This window comes from Aquila chrysaetos, chromosome 10 (genome assembly GCF_900496995.4).
Source record: "Aquila chrysaetos chrysaetos chromosome 10, bAquChr1.4, whole genome shotgun sequence".
Lineage (NCBI taxonomy): Eukaryota > Metazoa > Chordata > Aves > Accipitriformes > Accipitridae > Aquila > Aquila chrysaetos.
In genome coordinates, this window is record NC_044013.1 from 27,667,915 (window position 1) to 27,690,567 (window position 22,653).

General features: G+C 38.9%; 1 protein-coding gene across 6 annotated transcripts in view; it reads left to right on the forward strand.

The window, feature by feature from the left end:
• Positions 1-22,653, forward strand: part of STAG1 (stromal antigen 1) — a 205,132-nt gene that overhangs the window by 31,740 nt on the left and 150,739 nt on the right. For 5 of the 6 annotated variants that reach the window (XM_041126677.1, XM_041126678.1, XM_041126675.1 and 2 more), the window contains 2 exons: positions 12,276-12,410; positions 19,297-19,399. In XM_041126677.1, coding sequence (XP_040982611.1) covers positions 12,382-12,410; positions 19,297-19,399 — 132 coding nt within the window. In that variant the 5' untranslated portion in view covers positions 12,276-12,381. Of the gene's footprint in view, positions 1-8,751; positions 8,885-12,275; positions 12,411-19,296; positions 19,400-22,653 lie in introns of those variants that run through there. The other variant, XM_041126676.1, reaches the window with a different exon arrangement.

The following is a 22,653-nucleotide window of genomic DNA, read 5'->3' on the forward strand; positions in this document are numbered from 1 at the left end:
GTGCTTTCCTAAGTCTTTAGGATCAGGTGTGAGAACTTAAAAGTGGAATGGTTTTGTTCTGTGAAGTGTTCTGCTGGTAAACCATTATTTCAGTGTTTGCTGTTAGTCCTGCTGTTGTTTTTCACCAGTGTAGTTTTGGGGAAGTCATCCTGGGGCTTTGGTGAACTGTGTTAATCTGGGATCTGTGGATTTGGGTTTGAATTTTGACTGCAGTACGAGGCATTTATGGTCACTGGGGAAACATGTTTGCAAGGCTTTTTATTCTCAGCTCCAACATGGTTACATGTGTCTGTTGTGAGGAGAAGCACATTTTTCCAAGTTTGTTGTGGTGGTCCGGTGGTTTTAAGATTGGAGGATGAGAGGAAAGTATTTTAAGGTATGCTTTTCCAGCAGATGTTTTGACTGTATAGCTGACATAAGTCATAAGCTGTTCCATTTGTAATAATCGAGCACATAAAAGCAGCAGCAGTGACTATTGGTGTACATTTCAGCGATGTTTGTTCAGCTTGTTCAAAATGTTGATATATTTTTGTGTAGTGTCTTTGGGGAAAGTTCTCTTTAGATCAGTGAAGGAGTGCAATGATGAGTGCCCTCGCAGCACACGCTGTGGTTCTTCATATGCTGCCTAGACATTATGGCTTGTTTGAATTTCACGTTGTTGTTGGCCTTTTGACAGTAGGTGTGTTGGTCTGGTGGACAGGAAACACCGGTATCAGTGTAGGCTCTGGGAACAGTTTGATAGACAAGTGTTTGCTTGGTATCACACATTGGATGACTTTGAAAGAATATGAGTTTTCAGACTACAAAATAGATGTCATCTGTACATTTTAGGAAAAGAATAGGCTTGATTTATCTTTAGAATCTCTTTCCTTAAGCCCATGAGGATTTCAGCATATTCATGGGTCTGTTCCAGTGCCTTTAGACTGAGGCAGTGTCAGGTTAGGAGGGATTGAAGGTATTTAGCAGCATATGGATTCTGGAGTTAACTAGTCTTTTAAGTTCTTAAGGCAAAATATTGTATCAGAATGAGAAATTGGTGATCTGACAATACATTTGTGGTAGCGTTGATGGCTTTGATGGAGGGGTGATTTAAATTGTGTAGTTTATAGATGCAGTTTAATTCGTCTTGAAGATAAGTGGCTCACTGAGTAGTACAGAGAGATATTCTTTAATGCGTTCTGATGGTTTTTGTTTCATCTGTTGTACTTGGATTAAAGACCTGCCTGGCTTCTCAGTCTCGGGGAGCATATAAAGAAGTTTGTAGAGTAAGAGAATAGGGTTGCTTAGTTTACTGGGAAGAGAACTTGAAACAAGTTTTAAGGCGAAGAGGAATCAAGTCAGAGTTGCCAGCTTCTTTTGCTGATTGTCAGGGTTTGGGATTACTTATAGCTCTTTCTTTGGTATCTAGGACATGGTGGGATTTAAGGCTTGGGTAGTTTTTTCCCTGAAAGGCTGCAGTTGTGGATTGTCGCAGAAGAGGGATTGTAGGTGGTGCAAGGCATAGGTAAAGGCTGTCTGGTTTGTTATGGGGTTGGGTTTTCCCATAAAATTGTTGGGGTTGGGAGGTAGGGTTTGATTCTGTAATTAATCGATATATATATTTCTATTTAATTACTTTATTGGCTAACTTAATCTTTTCTGGTCTACCTCTGCTACTTTTTTTGGCTCTTGTTCAGTTTTCGCAAACTTTTTTTAGGAACTTATCAGGTATTTGTAATTTAGGTGTTCTGGCTAATGGATAGAGGAAGGATATGGAAATTACTCCCTCTCCGTGGTACACCACTGTATTCTGTCAATACTCCAGCAGAGTGTCAAGAATCAAGAGTCAAAAGATCTGTGCTATTATGAGCTCTTTTGAGAAGTCCCTTTTATGTCAAGGCAAATGTGATTCCCCCCACCCCACCCGCAAATCATTTACGGAGTTATTTGGGCTAAAAATAGTTAACAGTGGAAGGAAGGCAGCTTTCTTATGATTTCTGCTTAAATGAAAAGCATCAGTGGGACCCCTGTCCACTTAATGATAGTACAAGTTAAAAATGGTTATTAAAAGCAAGGGTATTTAGACTGCCTCACTGCAGAAAGATAGCATTAGGCTACTACAGTAATGCCTATTGGATATTTGCTTATCCCTTTAATAAATGCAATCTCTCTTCTAAGGAGCTCAAAACACAAGGGATTTAATAATTTTAAAAAATCCATATACCCTGGTGCAGACATAAAGATTGTATTTGAGTGAGAAAGGAACCTTAGTAAAACAGGTGCCAATTAGCTACATCAGGCTGAGTGTTAAGCTGAATCTCCAACCTGTTAATAGAGAGGCAGTAGTACAGGAATCCACAGGGTTTTGTCATATGAACATTGCTGAAGTCCCTGGACTGGGAAAAAATGGTACTCCAGGATCTTTCTGTTCCTGGACTGATAGCATTGAAAGACTCTCGGCCTAAAACTTTGTAAGGGTTATCTCTGGAGTAAGTACGAACACCGAGTAGCAGCTTTCAATACCTTAGTCGCACATAGATTATGTCCAGAAATGTTTGCTGTTTGGGGGACTTGGATCGTGAACATCTTTGTAAGGACAAGGATCCTGACAGGTCTAGCAACTAGGAAATTGATGGAGCTGCTTCTCAAAGCTTGGAGTCCAAGACACCTGGTTTTCTGAATGAGAAGTTTTCAGAGGCGGGAATGCTTTAACATAGTCCTTCAACGCTACCGCCTTCTTTTGGAGAACCATTATCCCTTCGTGTTCTTTTGAGGGTAGGGTAATAAAGGTGCCTATTGGGAAATTGGTAGAATATTACACTTTAGAGTGGTCCTACATTTACTTCTACTTGATACTTCCAAGAGTGTTCCTATATTGACCATTAAATAGTCTTCGTTAGCAGCTGTGTGAACTTAGAGAAGTTATTATTTTAGTGACCTTATTTTCCTCAAGCCTTTGCGCACGTCCCCTTAAAGTTCATATGAGTACCAGAATTAATAATTTCCCAGAGTTTTTACTTTATATGTGACTTCAAAATGCATGTTTTCTTTGATAATCTGGACAAAATGTTCTGCAGTTCTTCTTGGCTTTTCTCATCAGAGTCCCATATGAGGAAAAACAAAAAGAGAAGACAAAGAAACAAATGCCCAAAGAACAAAAACCTGAATCACTCTGAGTTTTTTCCTTTATTCCAGCGTTCTGCATGTCAGGCTCTGCTTCTTTTTGTGAAAATTGGTTTTATTGTTGGCATTTTTCCAGATGCAATGAATAATAGAACACCAGATGTCCACTGCTGAGAAAAATTACAGATGAGTAAACACTTTTTTGAGGTAGCATAAAAATCTATTAGCACTGCTTCTAGTGTGCCTGTAGACTGTGTACGCTCTTAGCCTGTTGTGCTTTCTGCTGTACAGAGATGAAAATCCAAAGCCTGTGTGACCATCTAAATGTGTTTGACTACACCAGGGATTCCTGCCTTCCTCTAGATGTGGATTATTTTGCAGGAATAAGCAGTCACTCACTGAAGTGCTTGAGTGTGTATTTAATCACTGGATTTAATTTTAATTATTGACACAAATGGATTTGATTGATGGTAAAGTCACAGAAACATTAGAAGAAATGGGGGGGGGGGGGGGGGGGGGGGCGGTGGTTAAGAAGGGATTATCAAGAGTTTGTGTAGTTCTCACCCTTTTCCTTCCAGCAGGCACAGTTACAGTTATGCCATTTTCTCAGACCCAAAGCAGGCTGTGTTCCCAAAGCCTTGTCTGTTTTTTCCCAGCTGTTTCAATCTCCTAGGAATAAGCTTTTACCACAAACTTTGCTATGTTTGTTGTATGTGACAAGTGTGACCCATCTATTTGGGATAAGAAAAAATCCTCAGTGGTGGGTAATTCACATTTGCTTGAGCAAACTATTAAGTGCTTCACTAGTCCTTATCAAGTTTTTCTCAGTGTCTTACCTTGCTGCAGTTTAAACCCGTTGCTTGTCCTATTCTCACTGAGAACAAGAGTTTATTCTCCCTCTCCATTGCCTTTGCAGCAGTTTTTATGTATTGGAAAAGAAGTCATCCTCCTTCAGTCCTGTCTGTGTCCAGCAGTACTCTCCTGTTGCTTTCCTGTGCAGGAGTGTTTCTGAGCCTCCTGGAACCCTGGCTTGGCCCACTAAAATTAACTATGCAAAACCCAGAAAAGTTTTATGCCATTTTAGTGAGCTGAATTGGCTTACTAAGAAATCGCCTGAAAAGGACGGTCCTTTTTGGGGGGAAACATTTCATTGTCTTGATAACTATCTTTTAAAACTTTATGCTAAGGTATGGTGAACACTTATGCTGTCCATATCATTGTTCAATCTTTTGCAAGTTTTCATTGATTGCTCAGTCTTTTGTTTGGAGGGTGATTCCACAGTTGCTATGATAGGCAAAATCTCTCTCAACTTAAAATTTGTCCCATGGGCTTTTTTGTGACTCTCAATGCTCTTGCATCATCTTAAAAAGATGAGTGAGTTTATCTTCTCAAGACTCCTTCTGACTCTTGAAAATACAAGTGCAGAAAAGTAGAAGACTTCAAGGATCCATCTACTCATGCTCACAGTTTGAGGATAGTAGAACCTAACTTTCTAGAGCCCTTTTTATTATGTGTATTTTATGTTTGAAGCAGGTAGGTAGGAGGCTGCTAAATAGCTGATGTTATCCTAATGAACAGATGGCAAGGAGCAAGTTGTTAATTTAGACCTTAATGATCCAGATATTGGACTAGCATTAGAACTCAGTGCCGTAACTTTTAGTTTTGTGCTATCAAACCATAATTATTTGCCTTAGGAGTGACGGAGTGCCTGTAGCCCCCAGTGATCTCAGTCACAGTTGTGAATGCTCAGTGCTGCAGAAAATCAGGTCAAGTGTCTCACTGGGTGTCCATAGAGTGAGGAGCAGTTATGTCTGAAGAGTCTGTAAGAATAACAAAGGGAAAGCAAGCTTGTTTTCATATGCTCAGTCCATCAAATTTATTTTTATTTAAAAAACCCCAATAATTACAAATTGAAAAGGATAAAATTTCTGTTCTTGAGCAAGCCATATACAGGCAGTCATTTGCACAAAGCATTTGATTAGTATCTTTAGTATTAGCTGTCCTAGGTATTATAAGAAAGCAGTATATGATAGTATGGTTAAAAACTAAGTAAACACTGGAGATGATCAAACAAAATTGTCTGAGTGATGTGTGACATTTGAATCAACTATGCTATGATAACCATGGTTAAAAGGTTATGTCAGCTTTCCTGTGTAATCTTAGTGTCAGTGCCTCGGCACAGACACACACAGTACAGGAATTAGTTGCTACCTTCTGGAAGCAGTAGCAGAAGATACAGAAAAACTGATTGGTTTTGGCAGTTCACACATTTTGAGACAGAAAACTAAGTATAGAAATGTGGTAGTATGACTTGGAGGTTTTTGTCATTTAAGAATTTTATTCCCAGCTCTGCAAGAAGTGATTTGCGTAACCTTTCAGTGTGAGGTCTTGCATTCGTAATTGTGAAGAGCACAGGATAATATTGCACACTAGAAAGTGAGACTTCAGATTATTTTTCTGGCTGACTGGGCAGGACCTTTCTAGGCTAAAAGTGTTTGGTAAGAGGACGCAGCAACAACTGTTTTGCCTGTAGAGTCAGTTCTACATGTTGGTGCAACTGTACTGTGCAACTGAGGAGACAACTGAAATTGAAGGCAACGTTAAACGGACAGTTAGGGGTTGCTGTGAGATAATTCTTGTTCCTATGTTTATATATTACACACGTGGAAATATCTTTAAAAATGGAAAAAAAAAAGAAGAAACTTTAGTCAATGATAATGGACATCTACTAAATACTTCAATTTTGTGTACAGTCTCGTGTTTTTGTTCTTGGCCTCCTGTTTTTCTTGTATTATACACATTAGCTCTGTGAGCTTGCTTCCCTTTTTTAATGTATTAACTTCTTATTGACATTTTCTGAGGAAAAAAACAATTGTCCATCCTCAGCTTGCTGTTCTGATGACTCCACCGTTCTGAAAGACCCCCTAGCCAAACCGTGTGCCACTGTTCAGAATTGTCCCTTTACTGCAAAACAACATATGTCCATGTCGCTCTTGTACTGGGGAGCCCAGCAGTGGGCACAGCGCTCCAAATATGTCTTATCAGCTCTGAGTAGAGGGAAAGGTCACCTCCTTCGATGTGCTGGCAGTGCTCTGCCTAAAGCAGCCCAGGAGATGCCGTTGGCCTTTGCAGCAAGGGCACGTGGCTGGCTCGCGTTCAAGTTGTTGTCTACCAGGTCTCTTCTGGAAAAGCTGCTTTGCAGACGATTGGTCCCAAACCTGTGCATGAGGTTGTTCCTTCCCAGGTACAGGACTGTGCGGTTCCCTTTACTGAACTTCACGTGATTCCTGTTTGTCCGTTACTCCAGCCTGTCCAGATCCCTCTGAACAGCAGCACAAGCATCTGGTGTATCAACTAACTCTCCCATTTTTTTTTTTTTTGCTTTTGTTGTTGACGTGCCTTTGCAGGTTGGGAACTGCAGGTCCTACTGGGTATTAAATGGATAACAGCAACAGCAGAGACACACATTTGGAGGAGGGATGTGGCATGCTAATAATAGTGTCCAGTATGATTCTGAAGGATGTAGGAAAACAAAGCATTGCCATGTTGCACTAGCCTAGTTGTTCCTAGTATTACCACCTCCTATCATGGTTAGACTGAATTAAGAATATTGCAGACCACGTATCAGCAGAGTTTGCTATGTACTTCAAGTATTGAAGGAACTCACTAGTGCTTAGTGTTAATTTTTCTATCACTTGGACTTTCAATGTTGGTTTAAATACTTACTAAAATGTAATAATGTAAAATTTAGATTTTGTGTAGAACTTCAATGAAATTATCTTAAAGATAGGCTAAATAAGCATTATGTCTTGTTTGGCCTTAAATGATGCTATGTATTTTCAATATCAGAGCTGGAAGATGTGATTTAATTTGGCTTTCAGTTCAAGTGGTCGCAGGGTCAACATGAATTAATCAGTTTCAAGTTCCAAACCTGTAGCAGAAACAATAACATATTATGCTTATAGAAATACATAATCCAAAGCAAACAAAAACTCCTGAGTGATGAAGAATGTATCACAGCATTTGGTAAATTTGTTATAGGGTTAGTTCCTGATGACTGTTTTTCTAGTTCTGCAGGATTTAGAATTGCACTTCCAATTTCTAAATATGATTTTTACTTTGGAGATGGGATAGCTGGGCAGGAAGGATTTAAGTGGTGTGCTCAAGGCCATGCATGGAGTTGGATAAAGCAGTAAAAGGCTAGAATTTATCTGTCTGCATGTAAGATCCTCTTTTCTCTCTCACCTTGTTGATCAAAGCTTTTGGAGCTCTGTCTCAGTGTGCAACATGCTGCCTTCTAACAGGATTGTCGTTTGCTGCTGATGCAGGCCTTTTCCTGCTGTCAAACACTGTTGTTGGGCAAGAATATTGAGGGGACAAATCTTGTCTCTAAAGTGAACATGAAAAACTTGAGTTTTATGTGTTTTGTTTTATGGTGCTATGTAATGGCATGGCACACCATCATGTATTCTAGCTTCTTGTCTATACAGGCAGTACATTTGGAGTTCTTGGATTTCCTTTGGGCCATAATGGGATGGAGAAGTGTACTGCTTTATCATTTTTCAACTTGCAAGATAAGACGTAGCAGGGAGCGCCCAGGGAGAAAGCAAAGTAATTTTAAATGGAGAATGAAGTTATGACGTACGGGCATTACCAATTAAGTAGTAGAAGATACTGCTCCGTCAGTATGAGCCATTGTTTGAATATATTTTGCACTTGGATGGGACGAGGTCACTTGGTCAACAAGGAAAGGGTTTTAAATGGGAGTCAGTCAAATACCAGTTATCTTTTATTTTGGATATCTTCTAGGCAATGGAATTAATAATGATGTAAATCTTATTGCTAAATTGAGGAGTTGGGGTTTTTTGTTTGCTTGTTTTGTTTTGAGTTCAGCTTTATAAGGTTTGTTGAACTTGATTTGGTTGTTGCTACTAGATAGTTGCTTGGAACAACTCTCTCAGCTTTCAGGGTTTGTGTCAATCTGTTTGTTTGTTGTTTGGCTAAAATGGGTAGATTAATTCAGCACCAGAGAGGCAAACAAACAATCTAAAGACTGCAAAAGATATGGGTAGCTTTTCACGTTAGTAGAGACTTCAGAAAATATTGATGGAATGCATGTATCAGATTCATTGTTGTAAAACTGTAGAGCCTTTCTTAAACCTAAGCTCATTATGAGATACTTATATAAGAAAAACTATCCTAAAACTGACAACTTCCCCCAAAAGGCCTTTATTTATTTATTTTAAAGCAGCAGTTTTATATTGTGGTCATTATGTCTGCCCTGGTCATTGTGCATGATTAAATAACAGAAGTAAAACAGAGAAATGTTTACTTGTGTTCCCATTGTATGTTTCAACTGAACGGTGTCTTCTAGTGCCTGCTTTATATTCGTCTATAGGTCATTTTTAACTATGCCAGCATAAATTTGTCATCTTAAAATATACATGTGCAGGTTTAAAAAGCTGCAAATGTGCTAAGGTCATTAAAATTGGGATTGAATGAAAACATCACACTTTTTTTTAACTCCTAAAATAGAAGCACTTGACTGCAATTTAAAGGACAACTTCAACTGTATTTTGTTTATTGTAGTTTAAATAACCCAAAATGCAGAAGTATGAGGTGTTCCTCCCCTGCTCTTCTCTTCCCCAGGATAAAGGTGACAAAATGGGAATCTGTCTCAAGCTTTCAGGATTTTTTTATCAATGGCTTTATTCTCAGTCTGAATGAGAAAGGAGGAGACTTTGACTTTCCTGTTTATAAGAACATCATCTTTAAGAAACAGGTATTTCTTTTATTAAAACCAGAAAAAATGTGAAAGTTCACATTTGTGTAGTCCGTAAGGATCAGTGATTTTTCCACAGTTGTCAAAATGAATTTAATTGCATAACTAAATTGAGAACACAGTTCCAAGCACATACAGCTTTTCATTAGTCACTATAGTGCCTTATTTTATTTCCAAACCAAGCCTAAGTAACATGGGTGATAATTTAAGACTTGAGTTTTGGAAGCAAGTGGTGGTGTTTCTGTGAGGATAGAGGAATGTAACTGTTGAGGGAAGTTGCAAGGCAGTTATCCCAAGACTGTTAAGGGTTTGCTAACTTCAGCTGAGTATCTGAGTTATCCAGAACATATAATAGCCAGCAGGACTGTAGTGGACATGCGTGAGGGATATGGCTGATGTGGATTGTGTAATGGGGCGGTGCTATTCCATGTAATGTAAGACTCCACTTCTGGTCAGTCCCACAAAATGAGCAGGATTGTGCATTTTCTTTTTGGGCTTCTCGTGCTGAGCTGTTCATTTTCTGGCTCATCAGTATTGACAATTCTTATATTTTAGCACTCTTTGGCTTAACACTTGTTAAGTGCCTTTATTAACACAAGACAGTAGTTGGGCAACTTTGTCATCTTCTAGATGGTCCAGCCTGGACCTAACCACATACAGATGGGTCTTTTCCAGCACTGTTTTGCAGTTTCCTGTTTAGCATAGGGACTGTGAGAAAATACCACAGGACCTTGCAGTTCCCTGTGTGTCAGGTTGTCTGCCATTATCACTGTGTCAAGGCTGTAGGTCCAGCCTCCTTGGTTCTTCAGTTGCTTCTGAATGAAACAGCTCCTCTCTTCTCTTGGCTCTTCATGCCCTTCACTACATACTTTCTTTTAGACCAGGATTTTGCTTTTCAAGTAAGTTATCTCTGAGCAAGTATACTTTTCCTTGTGTGTGAAAGCACTTCCCTAGAGCAGTTGTATGCTGCTGGTTGCTATATCTGAGCATGCACAGCACACCAGTTGTGAAGGGTGATAACTAGATTAAAAAAGAAAATTAAAAAAAAAAAAAAAAAAAGAAATTCCACATAACAGTTGTGCAGGATGCCTTAAACTTCTGTGGAAAATCTCTCACATGAAACGCACATAAATTTTCTTGAACTTCTTTTGAAAGCTCTTCTGAAAATGAAGATTGATGCCTTGTATCCTGCTAGAATTAGGTAATCTGAAGATCCAAAATGGATAGGTTTCCTCTGAGGTCTAGTTAGCATATGCAAGAGTGTGTGTGTGTGCATGCTTGTGTGTACAAAAAATATACTTTTTTCTTCTGATTTAAACAAAGGGAAGGTATTACAAAAATGTGTACTTCTAATTGTCATGGCAGGAAGAAAAAATACTCGCAGAAACTTAATCAAAAGCTTTCTTCTTCTGTTTCAGGATTTTATTAAATATTCTTCTTAGGTTATACCTAAATACTAATAATATTTTGTGACCACCAGAGTGCACGTTGTTCCAATTGTAGCGAACCTCTCCATTTCAGAGATCTGAACATTCCCTTTTTTTCTTCATATAGGAAATCAACTCAAAACTTAATTCAGTCTGATGCAATGTTTCTCTATAATAAATTCTTACAAGTGTCTGAAATGGCTGCTTTATGTTGTTGAATGGGTGTGTCGTTCCCCTGTTAAGAGTAATTGCATCCTTTAAAACATAGTAATGACTATTGTCTCTAATGAAGAAACACTGTTAATGGAAACAAGTTATGGAAATAGCACAAATAGCATGTCATATAACATTTTTGTTCATAACAAACTCGGACAAACTTGTGTCTTATAGTGAAACTGGAGAGCTTTTACAGCAACCTGGTGTGCTGGCAGTGGAAAATGACCCCCTTTAAACCATTAATGTTAGAGTGATACCTTTAATTCCAAACAAACTTCTCTTCTGTTAACATTTGTTTTGCAACAAAGTGGCTTGCTAATGATACCTTAGGAAAAAACAGCTGATGAGATGGCAGTATATAGTGAAAAATTTAAATTTGTTGATGAGACACTGTAAGTAAAACTGTTGGTGGCGCAAAGTAGTAAGTACTGGAAGAACTAGTTGTATCCATCTGTGAGTCTAATTGGAACTGTAATAACCAGAGGCAAAAAAGTCTGTTCATGCTGTACAGTTATGGTTTTGGTAAATAAATACTGATGTGCATATAGTAGGATGGCAAATAATGCTCTACATGTTGTACTGTTTTGCTTAGACTGGTGCAGTTTTATTTAGATACTGTGTTTGGTGCAGGTCATGTTACCTCTTCCTGGCTTGATTTTCCTGCTGTCTTGTGCAAAGCTACTAGAGCACAGAAAAAACTGCCCATTGAGAAGAAATTAAATATTTAAATAAAAGAGATTTAAAATATCCCATGTTTTAAAAACATGAAGTTAAGTCCTTGGTATTCACTGCCATTGCTCAACTGCAGTCCTTCATGCGGATATTTATATTACCCCAGGATCTGTAAAAGGGGAGAATGAAAGAAATTATTTTAGTTTCTCCAGAACTTGCATTTTCTGGAAGAATGGGATAGCAGCTCTATGTTTTATTACATCAAAGATTATTGCATCTGTCACACTGTGCCATTATTGAATGATAGTCACATCTGCTGGCATTAGTCAACTCCTTGATTAGTCTTCTGGGTAGAGAGATGTTACTAGTGGGTGTAGTGGTACCACAGATGAAGTCTAGTTTGTTTAAACTTACAACTTTAGTTTCATCAGGTTAAAATAGTTTCTGTTGCAGTTAGACATTTGCACATTTCTGTTGCAGTTAGACTATTCTGTGAAATTCAGTCACATAAAACTGTGAGCCAGTGAGTCTGACTGAATAGGTGTAGTTCCATTGAAGAGAAAGTTGTCAGAAATATTATCTTCTACCTGTTTTATTAAAACCTGTATGATTTTAGGTGCAGATCTTTTGTCTTGATTCAAAACTAGGAAAAACTCTTTATCATGAAACCAAACTTTTGTCTTGCAAGTTTAATCTGTTGTATGACTAGAAAATAAATCCCTTAAATCTAGATCATCACATTCTCTGATTGCTTAGGCTTATATATTTATCTTGTTTATTTAAATTTTCTCAGAGTTCTGCTTGTGTTTTTGCATTAGAGTTACCACAGACAAATACGGGAGGTAATGCAAAATACTTTGTGCAGTTAAAAAAAAAAAAAGTAAAGTTGCCTAGACAGAATAGTAAAAACTGAATGCAAGAATATGATTAAACTGTCTTGGGGATATTGGTTCTAAATTTCATGTGGTTTAATAGTGATGCTACTTCAAAATTGACCATTTTTGTTTACAGTGCTTTTTATTCAATGTATGACTGTTTTGGAATCACATCTAACAATTTTTTTCTCTATTTTACAGACTGGACTTTGACATTCTTTTCATGAAAGAGGTTTCCAAGTAGTTGTCTTATAATAACTTTGAGAAGAAGTTCTATGTAGCTCTTACTTTCAAGAGTGCTGCAAAAATGATTACTTCAGATTTGCCAGTACTACAGTGAGTATATGTTTCTCTCTATATTTGAAATCTTCAGTTTTAAAAAGGTTGAAGTAAACAGAGAGGTGATTGTGAGGATAAAGCACAAGCTTGAGAGAAGTGCAGATTAGTGTGACTGTTCTAGGCCTCCTGTGTTTTCATATGCTGAAAAACTGTGTAAAAAATCAAAACACTTAATCTAAAAGATATTTCTTTATATGTATGGAGACTTAACTTTGCTGTGAAAAGCAAAACAAGATCTTTGCTACTTTTATGCTTCTGAATGTTGTGAGATTTCAGAAATGTATATGGATTTTAGTCATAATTGACCATATTTGTGTATTCCAGTTGTGTACTCTTTCTTACAATGAGCTGTATTTATTGTGCAGAATGCCTTTGGCTTCTGCAATTGAAGACAGCAAGTGGCATTAGCATGTTTTGATCTTGCTGGGAAATAGGAGTGGCTTATACAAATGGGAGCATCACTGTGCTGGGTAAAGTGAACTATTGGAAAGAATAGAGTGGAAGTCTATGAGAGACGCTAGAGGGTAAATCAAGTAGAGTTAAGAAAGGAATTTCAGAAATGGGAACAAAATGGAGCTTTATTTGATGTGGTGGGTTGACTGTGGCTGGCTGCCAGACACCCACCCAGCTGCTCTCTCACTCCCTTCCTCAACAGGACATGGGGAGAAAACAAGATGAAAAAGCTCATGGGGTGAGATAAAGACAGGGAGATCACTTACCAGTTGCCCTCACGGGCAAAACAGACTCGACTTGGGAACAATTAATTTATTGCCAATTAAAAAAGATTCAGGTGAAGGTGAGAAACAAAGACAAAAACTAAAACGTGTTCCCTCTCCCCCCTGCCCTTTTCCTGGGTTCAGCTTCACCCCTTTGTTCCTGACCCCTCTACTCACCCCCCCAGCATGGGGCCCTTGGCATGCAGGTACCTGCTCTAGTGTGGGCTCCCCAGAGGTCCACCTAGGGGGGAGTCTGTGCTGGGGCACCGGCTGCACCTGCTTCCTCCTGCTGCTCACAGGGCTGGTCCCTTGTCCCTCAGGGCGTTCGGCCCTTTCTTCAGTAGCTCTCACAGAGGCACCTATGGCTCCCCTGACAGGCCCAGCTGTGGCCTGCCCTGCCCTGGGTCCGTTGGAACCGGCTGTGCCCAGCACCGGGCAGCCCCATCCTCTCCTCACAGAGACCCCACGGCCCTGCTGCCAGCTCCTGGGCACCTAGACCAAATACATTTGGTAATTATCTAACGTTTAGGGTATTTTTGCTTGGAATGAACCTGTGAAAATAGGAATCGTCACAGGGTATAAAAGAGCCTCAGTTTATCAAGGTTGAGTGGTGTTCCAAAGCTAAGATTTCAAATGCCTTTATTTAAGAAACTGAATGCTTGGACAATTGTAAAGTTATTTGACCTTAACAATAACATGCAGATGCATTGCAATTTTTTGTTACATTTTTAAAACCTCTTTCAAAAAAAGTTAATTTCTGCTGTGGGTGAGCACATGGCTAAAGACAGGGATGACCCTGATGGGTAGCACTGAGGAGGGAATGTCAGCCCTTGTTGGGAGTTCTGGTTAGCTTTGAGGGTAGTTGTGGAAAAAAAATTTCTTGGTTTCTATTTTCCTGGACGTGCCCCATTCAAGAAGTGAGAGTGTGCTTGTGAAATGTGCCAGGGACAAAAAGCTGGGAGATTCTGTCATGGCAACGGTACGCAAGGGATATTCCCATTCCCAGGTCAAGAAGCTAGATGGCCTTAAGTAGTGAATGAAATGTCGTAGAATTTAAGGTTAAAAAGTGCATAATAATAGATTTGGTAACTGCACACCAGCTGAAAAACCTGAGGAACATTAAAGATGTCAGCATATTCTTTAATCAGAAGATGATTGTGAGCCACCAATATTATGCAACGTTAAAAAATGAAAGAAAACATGTATGTTGTTTTTTCTGGTAGAGGTGGGAATCATCTAATGCCACTGTGCGAAGTGTTGGTGAGATGTCATCATCAGTAATACATATAGTTTTGGTTGCTCATAAACAAGGGGAGGTCTGTCTTTTTACAAAAAAATCAGTAGGATTTGCACATAATGGTTTTGAGACTGTTCTGAGGGCCCAGCACATTTAGTCTAGTGTGGACGAGGTATCAAAGAAAGTGATAACCACTACTTCAGTAGGTGTCAACCAGACTTTCATCAGAAAGGAGTCTTGAGGGTGAGAACACCTGAAGCAATCTTTGGCTTAGGGGTATTAGCTTCACACGTTTAGATTTGGGAAGCCATAATCCGGTTCCACATAGAGAAAGCCAAGGTTTTCTTTCTAGCTCTTAAAAAAGCAGCTTTGAAGGATTATTATAATCTATCACTCCTATGCCTTATTTCTACTTTTTCATAATGTTTTCTAATCTTTTTGGCTACCCGCTTTAAACAAAAGGTCCTAAAGTCAATTTGATGTATTAACGTACTTTGCTTAGGACCGTATCAAATATTCCCTCCCACATTCTTCTCTGTTGAGGGGACATGAAAGGAGAAATCTTTAATCTTTCTGAATTTATAGAAATGGCTTCAGAATGCAGTGAAGACAGGATTTCAGTTATTGGTGTTTCAGATGTAGGGAAAAAACCCTCTGGTGTATTTGACCTGGGTGACTGACTGTTATGAGTCGTCTCTCAATGGGATGACTCATATTTGCTGTGAGGCATGTTCCTCTTTAGATTTTGAAGATCAACCATGAAAGCTGATTCATCCATGATTCATGAGCCTGTGCATTTAGCCATTTTTCTTCATGAATGCTTTTTTTTCACAAGGCTGAGTCTGGTGGTAGCAATTACTGAATTTGTCTCTGCCAGAACCTTGAGCCACCTCAGCAGCACCAATAAAAGCTTATAGAAGCATTTTTATTTACAAAAACCTGATACCTCAACATAGGTTTTTGGTGTGGTGTCTTTTTAAGGGGGGGGGTGGTATAAGCTCTATAGCTAGGGCTCTATGTAATAGTAGAAGGAAGGTAAATATGTTTTGATTTATTTTGCAGAGATGTGAAATTTACTGTGTCTGTGGAGTACGTTCTGCAGAAGCATGACATGGTAAAGGGCTGCACAGTAATCTGTTAATTCTTCATTACCATATGGTTAGTTTAAATGGCTAGTTATTATAACTTTGAAATAATATCTGGAGTTTTTAGGAGTGATCCTGGAGTTACTCTCAGTTTTCTAGGATGCTTTAGCCAACAAAGAAACCAGAAAGAAAAGCAGGGTAAATTAGAGCCCCTAAAAGGGGTTTATCACTTGTCTGCTCTACTCTGCCTACTCCAATCTTGTAGGTCTCCCACACTCTGCCAAATTCTCTTATGTCTCTATCATGTCAAAGGTGTCTTTAGAGAGGGAAGGTTTAGCCTTAAGGCACTGCCACCTCTCCTCTTGTTAGATGAGACAGGTCTCCTTAGGCCCAGACTATTTTCCCTCCCAACAGCTTCAGGAAAGATAAATTGTGACTAAGCCTAAGTTTTCCCCTCGGGTGACTAGTCACACACATGTAAAATAGGGATAGGATAATTCTGGTCTATTAAGATGTGGATGACTGCCACCAGATAAATTACTTCCTACCACTTCTGCAATATGTGTAGGGAATGAGGGAGATCGATGCTGGCCAGATGCTCTTCTCAATGAGTGTTAAAAACCTGACAGAACTGCAGGCAGTTAAGAGATGCTTTACTCATTGTCTGAGTTCAGAAATAAGGAGAAAAGGGGCATGTGTATGTGTACCCAGAGCAGCTGTAAGGCTTTGACAGAAGCAAGAAGCACTACCTCCCAAACTGAAGAGACTTAAGGCCGCAGTGGAAGGGCCTTTCTGTGCAGGGGTTGCATGATTCAGACAGAATTCCCTGCTGCTTGAAATGATGTTTATTTTAGTGTTCAATCAGCCAAGGACTGTAGGCTGTCCTTGATCCTGTCTCCCTGCTCCAAATAATGTGAGGATTGAATGGAACTTACTTTCTGAGGTTTTCTCCTTACTCCTTACATATTTATATTCTTTGCTGGAAATAAATCTCCCCTCTGCCTCACATACTGTTAGGGTGAGATTCATCTTGTTTAATTTTAAACATTTATATTTGAGCTGCTTGTCTAGGTCACCTTACCATCAATGGAGAGAAAAGAAAATCTGTAAAACCTAAACTGACCAATTTTGGACACTGACCTTAGCGTGAGGTATATCGCACCTTAAGAATTTCTGTTTTTCTGCATTGTATATGTATCAAATTTAGATGAGATGAATCTCACCCTTAATACTGATTCATTGAGCCTTTCCCAAAAGGCTTTCAGCAAAGCAGAGAAGTTCTACCAGAAAAATATTAGAGAAGCATGGTTATCAGGTTTAAGACAACAATCTGTTTAAGACAAAGAAGAGAAGGTGGTTAATAATTAAACTGGTCCTAATATGTGCAGTGTTCCAAAGCAATTGAAATTTCCAGAACTAAATACATAAATCTTTGTAGGTTTTGCTAGACCCGGACAGAGGCTGTAGCAAAGTCAGGTTCCCTGTGGACTAACGCATGCAAAATAGTAGTACAGTTTAAATTTATTTATATAGCTCTAGAGTTTCAAGGGAAGTGTTTTGAGCCATTTGCCTAGGAGGACTGATGAATCTGGTTTTAACAGAGTAAAACCTTTATCCTGATGATAGTAGGGGTGCGGTTTTGGAAGCTAGCAAAGCTATAGCATTTCTGCAGGAATAGGGGTATTGCTTAGACCACACCATGCCTAAAATTTTTCCACTAAGGGCCTGTGTAGAGCAGAGAGAAGCTTATTTTTTCTACAGAGTGCAAGAGAGAATGGCTTTAATTTCTCTACAGCAATAGAAAGCAGCAGATATTTTTATGGGGTTCCTCACTTCTGTATTCAAAAGTTATTTTAAAAAAAAATTTTCTTGAGGCAATACGCATTTTTGTCAAATTGAATTGCAGTGTGATGCCTGGTCTTTGAGTAAAGGCTGGATACTTCCATCTGCGTAGACATTGTTTTCAGCTGTATTCACTGCATTGTTTTTCACTAGTGTGGCCCTATTTTACCAAATCATTTTGAACTATGTATGATTTATCTTTTATTTAGTTTTAGGCCTTTTACAATTTTTTTTCCAAATTCATAGCTCGATACTGAGTTTTTCAAGTTTCATATTTTATGAAGCAGAAAAGCTACTTCTCTTTAATTTTATCACAACGGAGCTGCATTTTCAGTATTTTATAGAGATACTGTTTACAAGTGTATAATTTGGGAACTAAAATGTACTTGAATACTGTTTTTTAGTCTAGGGTGCCTGGTTTTCTCTGGTACGTAGAGTATTTAGAGATAAGCCATTGAAGTTACTTTCAGAAAAGGAGATTCATATATGTTTTACCTCATTCTAGCTTTTGTAAAGGATTCTGTGGACCCCTTGGTGGTTTTGTGCTTGCAAATTGGAAAAGGTTGGAAAATAACGTCTGAAAATTAGAAATTCATCATAGATCTGCAGAATTATTTGGGTTAGCGCAGACCTAGAACAATACAGTAATTTCAGTAAAGAGAAGTATCAGAACATTCTTGACGCTGATACAATGATGTTTGTATCTTTCTGCATTGCTAAATAGCTTTCTTGGTGATACAGCAAATTGGTGAAGTATTCCTGATTTATAAAACAAAATAAAAAAATAAAACCCCAGACAGTGTGGAAGGTCTGTGTAGATCTTGGCTTGCTGAAGCCTCTCAGTTTGTGTAAACCAGATCACTAATGCCACCTTTTATATTTGAGGCTGTATAAAATAATGGAACAGGTGTGATTTTCACCTTCCCCTTGCACAAGTTTTACAGCAGTTTAACTCCTTTCACTTCAAGGAAATGATACTGGATTTAAAGAAATCTCTGATTAGAGCTAGGCTTGACCAATCTTTGAGTAATCTAGGATGTTATTACAGTTACTCTTTCATTTACGGAGATTTCATGCACTGGTGGTCTTGCAAACTAAAAATAAAGCACCTCAGTAACAGGTATGGTTTTGCTTGTGGGCTCTTCTTGGGCAAAATCTAGTGTCTTTAGAAGATCAATTACAATCTGGGTTTCTTCAAGCAGCCAGGTCTGTTTTGAAGGCAGAAAGGTACCTCTGCACCTGGCTGGGGGGGTGGGGGGGGGCAGGGGGAGTGAAAATTGGGGTAAATTTTTTTTTCTCTACTTAGTATGGTCTTAAGTCTAAACCAGGAATGATTGAAAAACGATACTGTGGGCTTCTCTGCTAATAGTCATTGAGCAACGTCAAGGTTTTTTTATTGTACAAGTGAAAAAGTTTTTCTAACTGTAAGAATCATAAATGTCTGCAGATCAAAGTGAGTTCTCTGGTTTGTGCCTCACGGTCAGTGTTAATCCTCTCTCTATTAACAGCTGCACAATACCATTGTCTTCAAGTGTGACTAGAAACATGAGGTAACCCAAGTGGGAACTTGTGTAACTGTTGTAATGATGTGATAGCTGGATTGGACTCCAGTTTGCTTTCTCATGGCCTTGAAAGCATGAAGCAAAAGCTTGGAAGTAGTTACTAAGAGTGAAAGAAAGTTGATACTAGTGACTACATTGTGGGATGGGTATGTTGAGAATGTGCTGTTTAATATAGCCAGATTTTGAAGTGTAACATGGTTTCAAAAGAAGCTGTTAATTTAAATAACTTCCAGTCTATAAAATGACATTCTAGCTCATAAAAAGGTAAGGCTTTTTGCCAGGGCTAGCAATGCTTAGTTCCTTAGTTTGCAGAATAAATGTGGCAAGCCATTTAATGCTGACTCTTTTTTCTGGCTTAGGACTAAATATTTAATCAGTCAGTTATAGATTACTTGTTGATTTCAAATCATTTTAATTTATCTAGTGTTTTTCCCCCCCTAGGGATTCTACAAATGAAACTACTGCACATTCAGATGCTGGCAGTGAGCTTGAAGAAGCAGAAGTCAAAGGAAAAAGAAAAAGGGGCCGTCCTGGCAGGCCTCCAGTATGTGTAATTTAGTTTTGTTTTGTTATGCATCTATTTAAAATTTACTGCAAACTGTTTTTCATCTAATCATCTTGTGGTCACATAAATAGGCTTTTAATAAGCTCTATGTCAAACTTTATGAAGACTTGTAATATGAAATATTTATCAGATTGATATACAAACAATGTTTGGAGTGTTTAAAAAGGGACATAAATATGAGCTCATAATAGCTATTATTTTTTCTTTCGCTAGCTACTTACATGAACGTTACAATTTTGTTATTATTGTCATATTACAACATTCTTCCAGATGTGAGAATAATCTCAGTAAGCACGACCACTTTCTGCTTTGAAAGTTGCAATGGATTTTAAGTGACAAATGACATTTGAGCCATCCTTTTAGTAACGGATAATCTCTTAATGTGAATGGAAGAGTTGTAGCATAGTATTAACTAAATGCCTCAGAAGATCTATTAACACATCTTAAAAATTCATGTAATTGACATACACTGTGTCCTACCTATAGATTGGGAGCTTCAACCTGTTCTCTAGCATAGTGCAGCAGACAATATTGCTGTCTGCTGTATAAGATTTGCTGTTCTTCAGTAGTCATTGCCCATTGCTGGCCCATGAATGGGAACATACAGAAACAATTCTCTATTACACATAGTATTTAAGGAGGCTTTCTCTTTTATTTTCATTTATTTTATAAAATAGCCAATTTATTGGAAAATACAGAAAAAGTTCTGTGTGTCATGTTGTCCTTCATTTTATTTCTTCAGGGTCATCAGATCTAGTTCTCTTTGTTATACCACTTGAAGTACACACTGTAGAACAAGATTTTTGGTGGGAACTTCTGTGTGTTATTAATGGTTTTGATTCTCCTCTTAGTGTTTGTCCATGAGTAGACTCCCAGTATGAATGTACTATATATATATATGTGTATATATATATATATGTGTGTGTGTATATATATATATATATCAGGAGTAGATTGAGATTTTTTTCTTTTTTTTTTCCTTTACCCTAAGACCTTCCACCCTAAGTCTAGCTCCTTAAGCGTGGGCTACTGAGGCTAAAAGAATGGACAAAACCATGCGTTCCTCTCAAGCATGCTGGCCAAGCTGGAGCAAACTCCTCCTTAGGATTGGTTTTCAATTTGCATCACAGCTTCTGGACTTGCTTTGGGAACCAGCATTTTAAATCCTGGGCTTTTCAGGGCATGTTGGCTTTTTGAAAGCTTTTGAACAGTGTTTCCTGTGATGGCATATATTCTTCATCAGATGGACAGATTTGATCAGAAACATGGAGCTTTTTTACATGAAGCTTTAAAGAAGCGTGTAAAGAGAACAGGTCATCTGTTCATATAAACTTGTAAACAAAGGGCAAAATCAGAAATTGTCTTCAGAATATCTCGTTAGTAAATCTATGAATTTTTGCAGATCTAATAAAAAAGAGGGTGGTGCAACCTGATTGCTAACCCAGAAGGTTGTCAGAGCGTAGGAAATAAAGCAACACTAGTGGTATTTTGTACACACCACACATTCACTGGAAAGTAAAGATGAATGTTACAAAAGGTGTTTTTCATCCCTCTGTTTGAGCTTATTAGTAGCTTCTATGGGAATATTTGCTGAAGCACTCTACTGGTCCTGCTGTCAGGTTTCTACAGGAGTGATTGTTCATTTGCTTAGAACAACTCCAGGCTCATTAAGTGTGCATGATTGTAAAGTGATGAGCATACAGAGGAAGCAGCCATTGTTTCATACATAAAATGATGGGCCGTGAGCTGACCATTGCTGCTAAGGAGCAAGAACTTAGCGTTATCAGTGATGATTCCATGAAAGCATCATCTTAATGCTCAATAGGGGTCAAAAAAACCCCAAATCCAGTCTTAAAACTCTGAGGAAGAGAATAGAGAATAAAACAAATACTGTGTCCTTTATAAAAATGTGGGTTGCCAAAATTTGGAATACTTTGCACAATTCTAGTTTCTCTTCCCCTCTTGATCTCCTCCCCAAAATCTCCAGAAAGGGTATATTAGGACTGGAAGAGGTTCAGAGAATTAAAACAATGATGGTCAATCATGGAATCAGGTTGGCAGGGACCTCAGGAGGTCTCACTGCAACCTCCTGCTCATAGCAGGATCAGCTTTGGGATCAGACCACATTGGTCGGGGCTTTTCCAGTCTGATCTTGAAAACCACTGAGGCTGGAGACTGCATAGCCCCTCTCAGCAACCTGTTTCATTTTATTTCGTGAAAAATTTCTCCCTGGTAGGCAGTCAGAACCTTTCTTGCTTCGGTTCATGACTACTGTCAGCTGTCCTCCCACTGTATGCTACTGCAAAAAGCCTCCCAGGGGAAGTGTTTCCAGCCCCCCCAGCTATGTTGGTAGCCCTGTGCTGAACTTGTTCTCACATACCTCTCTTGCATTGAGAGGGCCAAAATTGAACATGGCATTCCAAATAATGGGCTAAGAAGTGCTGAGTAAAAGGGTGTAATCACTTTCCTTGGTGTACTGTTATATTCCTGTTTGTACAGCCCAGGGTGCTGATGGCCTTTGCTGCTCAGGCATATGGCTGCCTCATGTCCAGTTTGCTGCCTGCTAAGAGCCTGAGGTCCTTTTCCACAGAGCTGTTCCCTGACTAGCTGGTCTCCAGCCTGTGTTGGTGCAGGGATTTATTTCTCTGCCAGGGGCAGGTCTTTGCATTTGTCTGTGTTGAATTTTGAGTGTACTCTTAGCCTAGTCCTCCAGACTGTCAATAGCAGTCTTGCCCTTGATGTCATCAGTCTTCCCTGCCAGTTTGATGTCATCTGCATACTTGACAGGAGCACACTCTCTCACCCCCTCTGACTGTGATAAAGATGGGAAACTGGACATGTACCAGTTAGACTTCTGTCATACTCCCTCATCACTAGCCTCCAGGTAGAGGCTGATCCATTAACCACTATGAGCCCAACAGTTCAACCACTTGTCCATCCATCTAGTTGTCTAGTCATCCAGATCACAATATCCCAACCTGGGAATACAAGAATACTGTTGGAGAATGTTGAAAACCTTGCTAAAGTCAAGAAAAATGACATCTGTTGCTCTCCCCTTATCCACAAATTCAGTCATTTTGTTACAGTTTTTTGGGTGACTTGACAAAATGTATGTGTTTGGATACACAATCAAATCCTGCCTTCGTAATTGGTACTGCAGCAACATAGAGGAATAAATAGGGTTCTTCTACCAAAAAATGACCAAAAAGGAAAAAGCCACTCAATGTCTAATA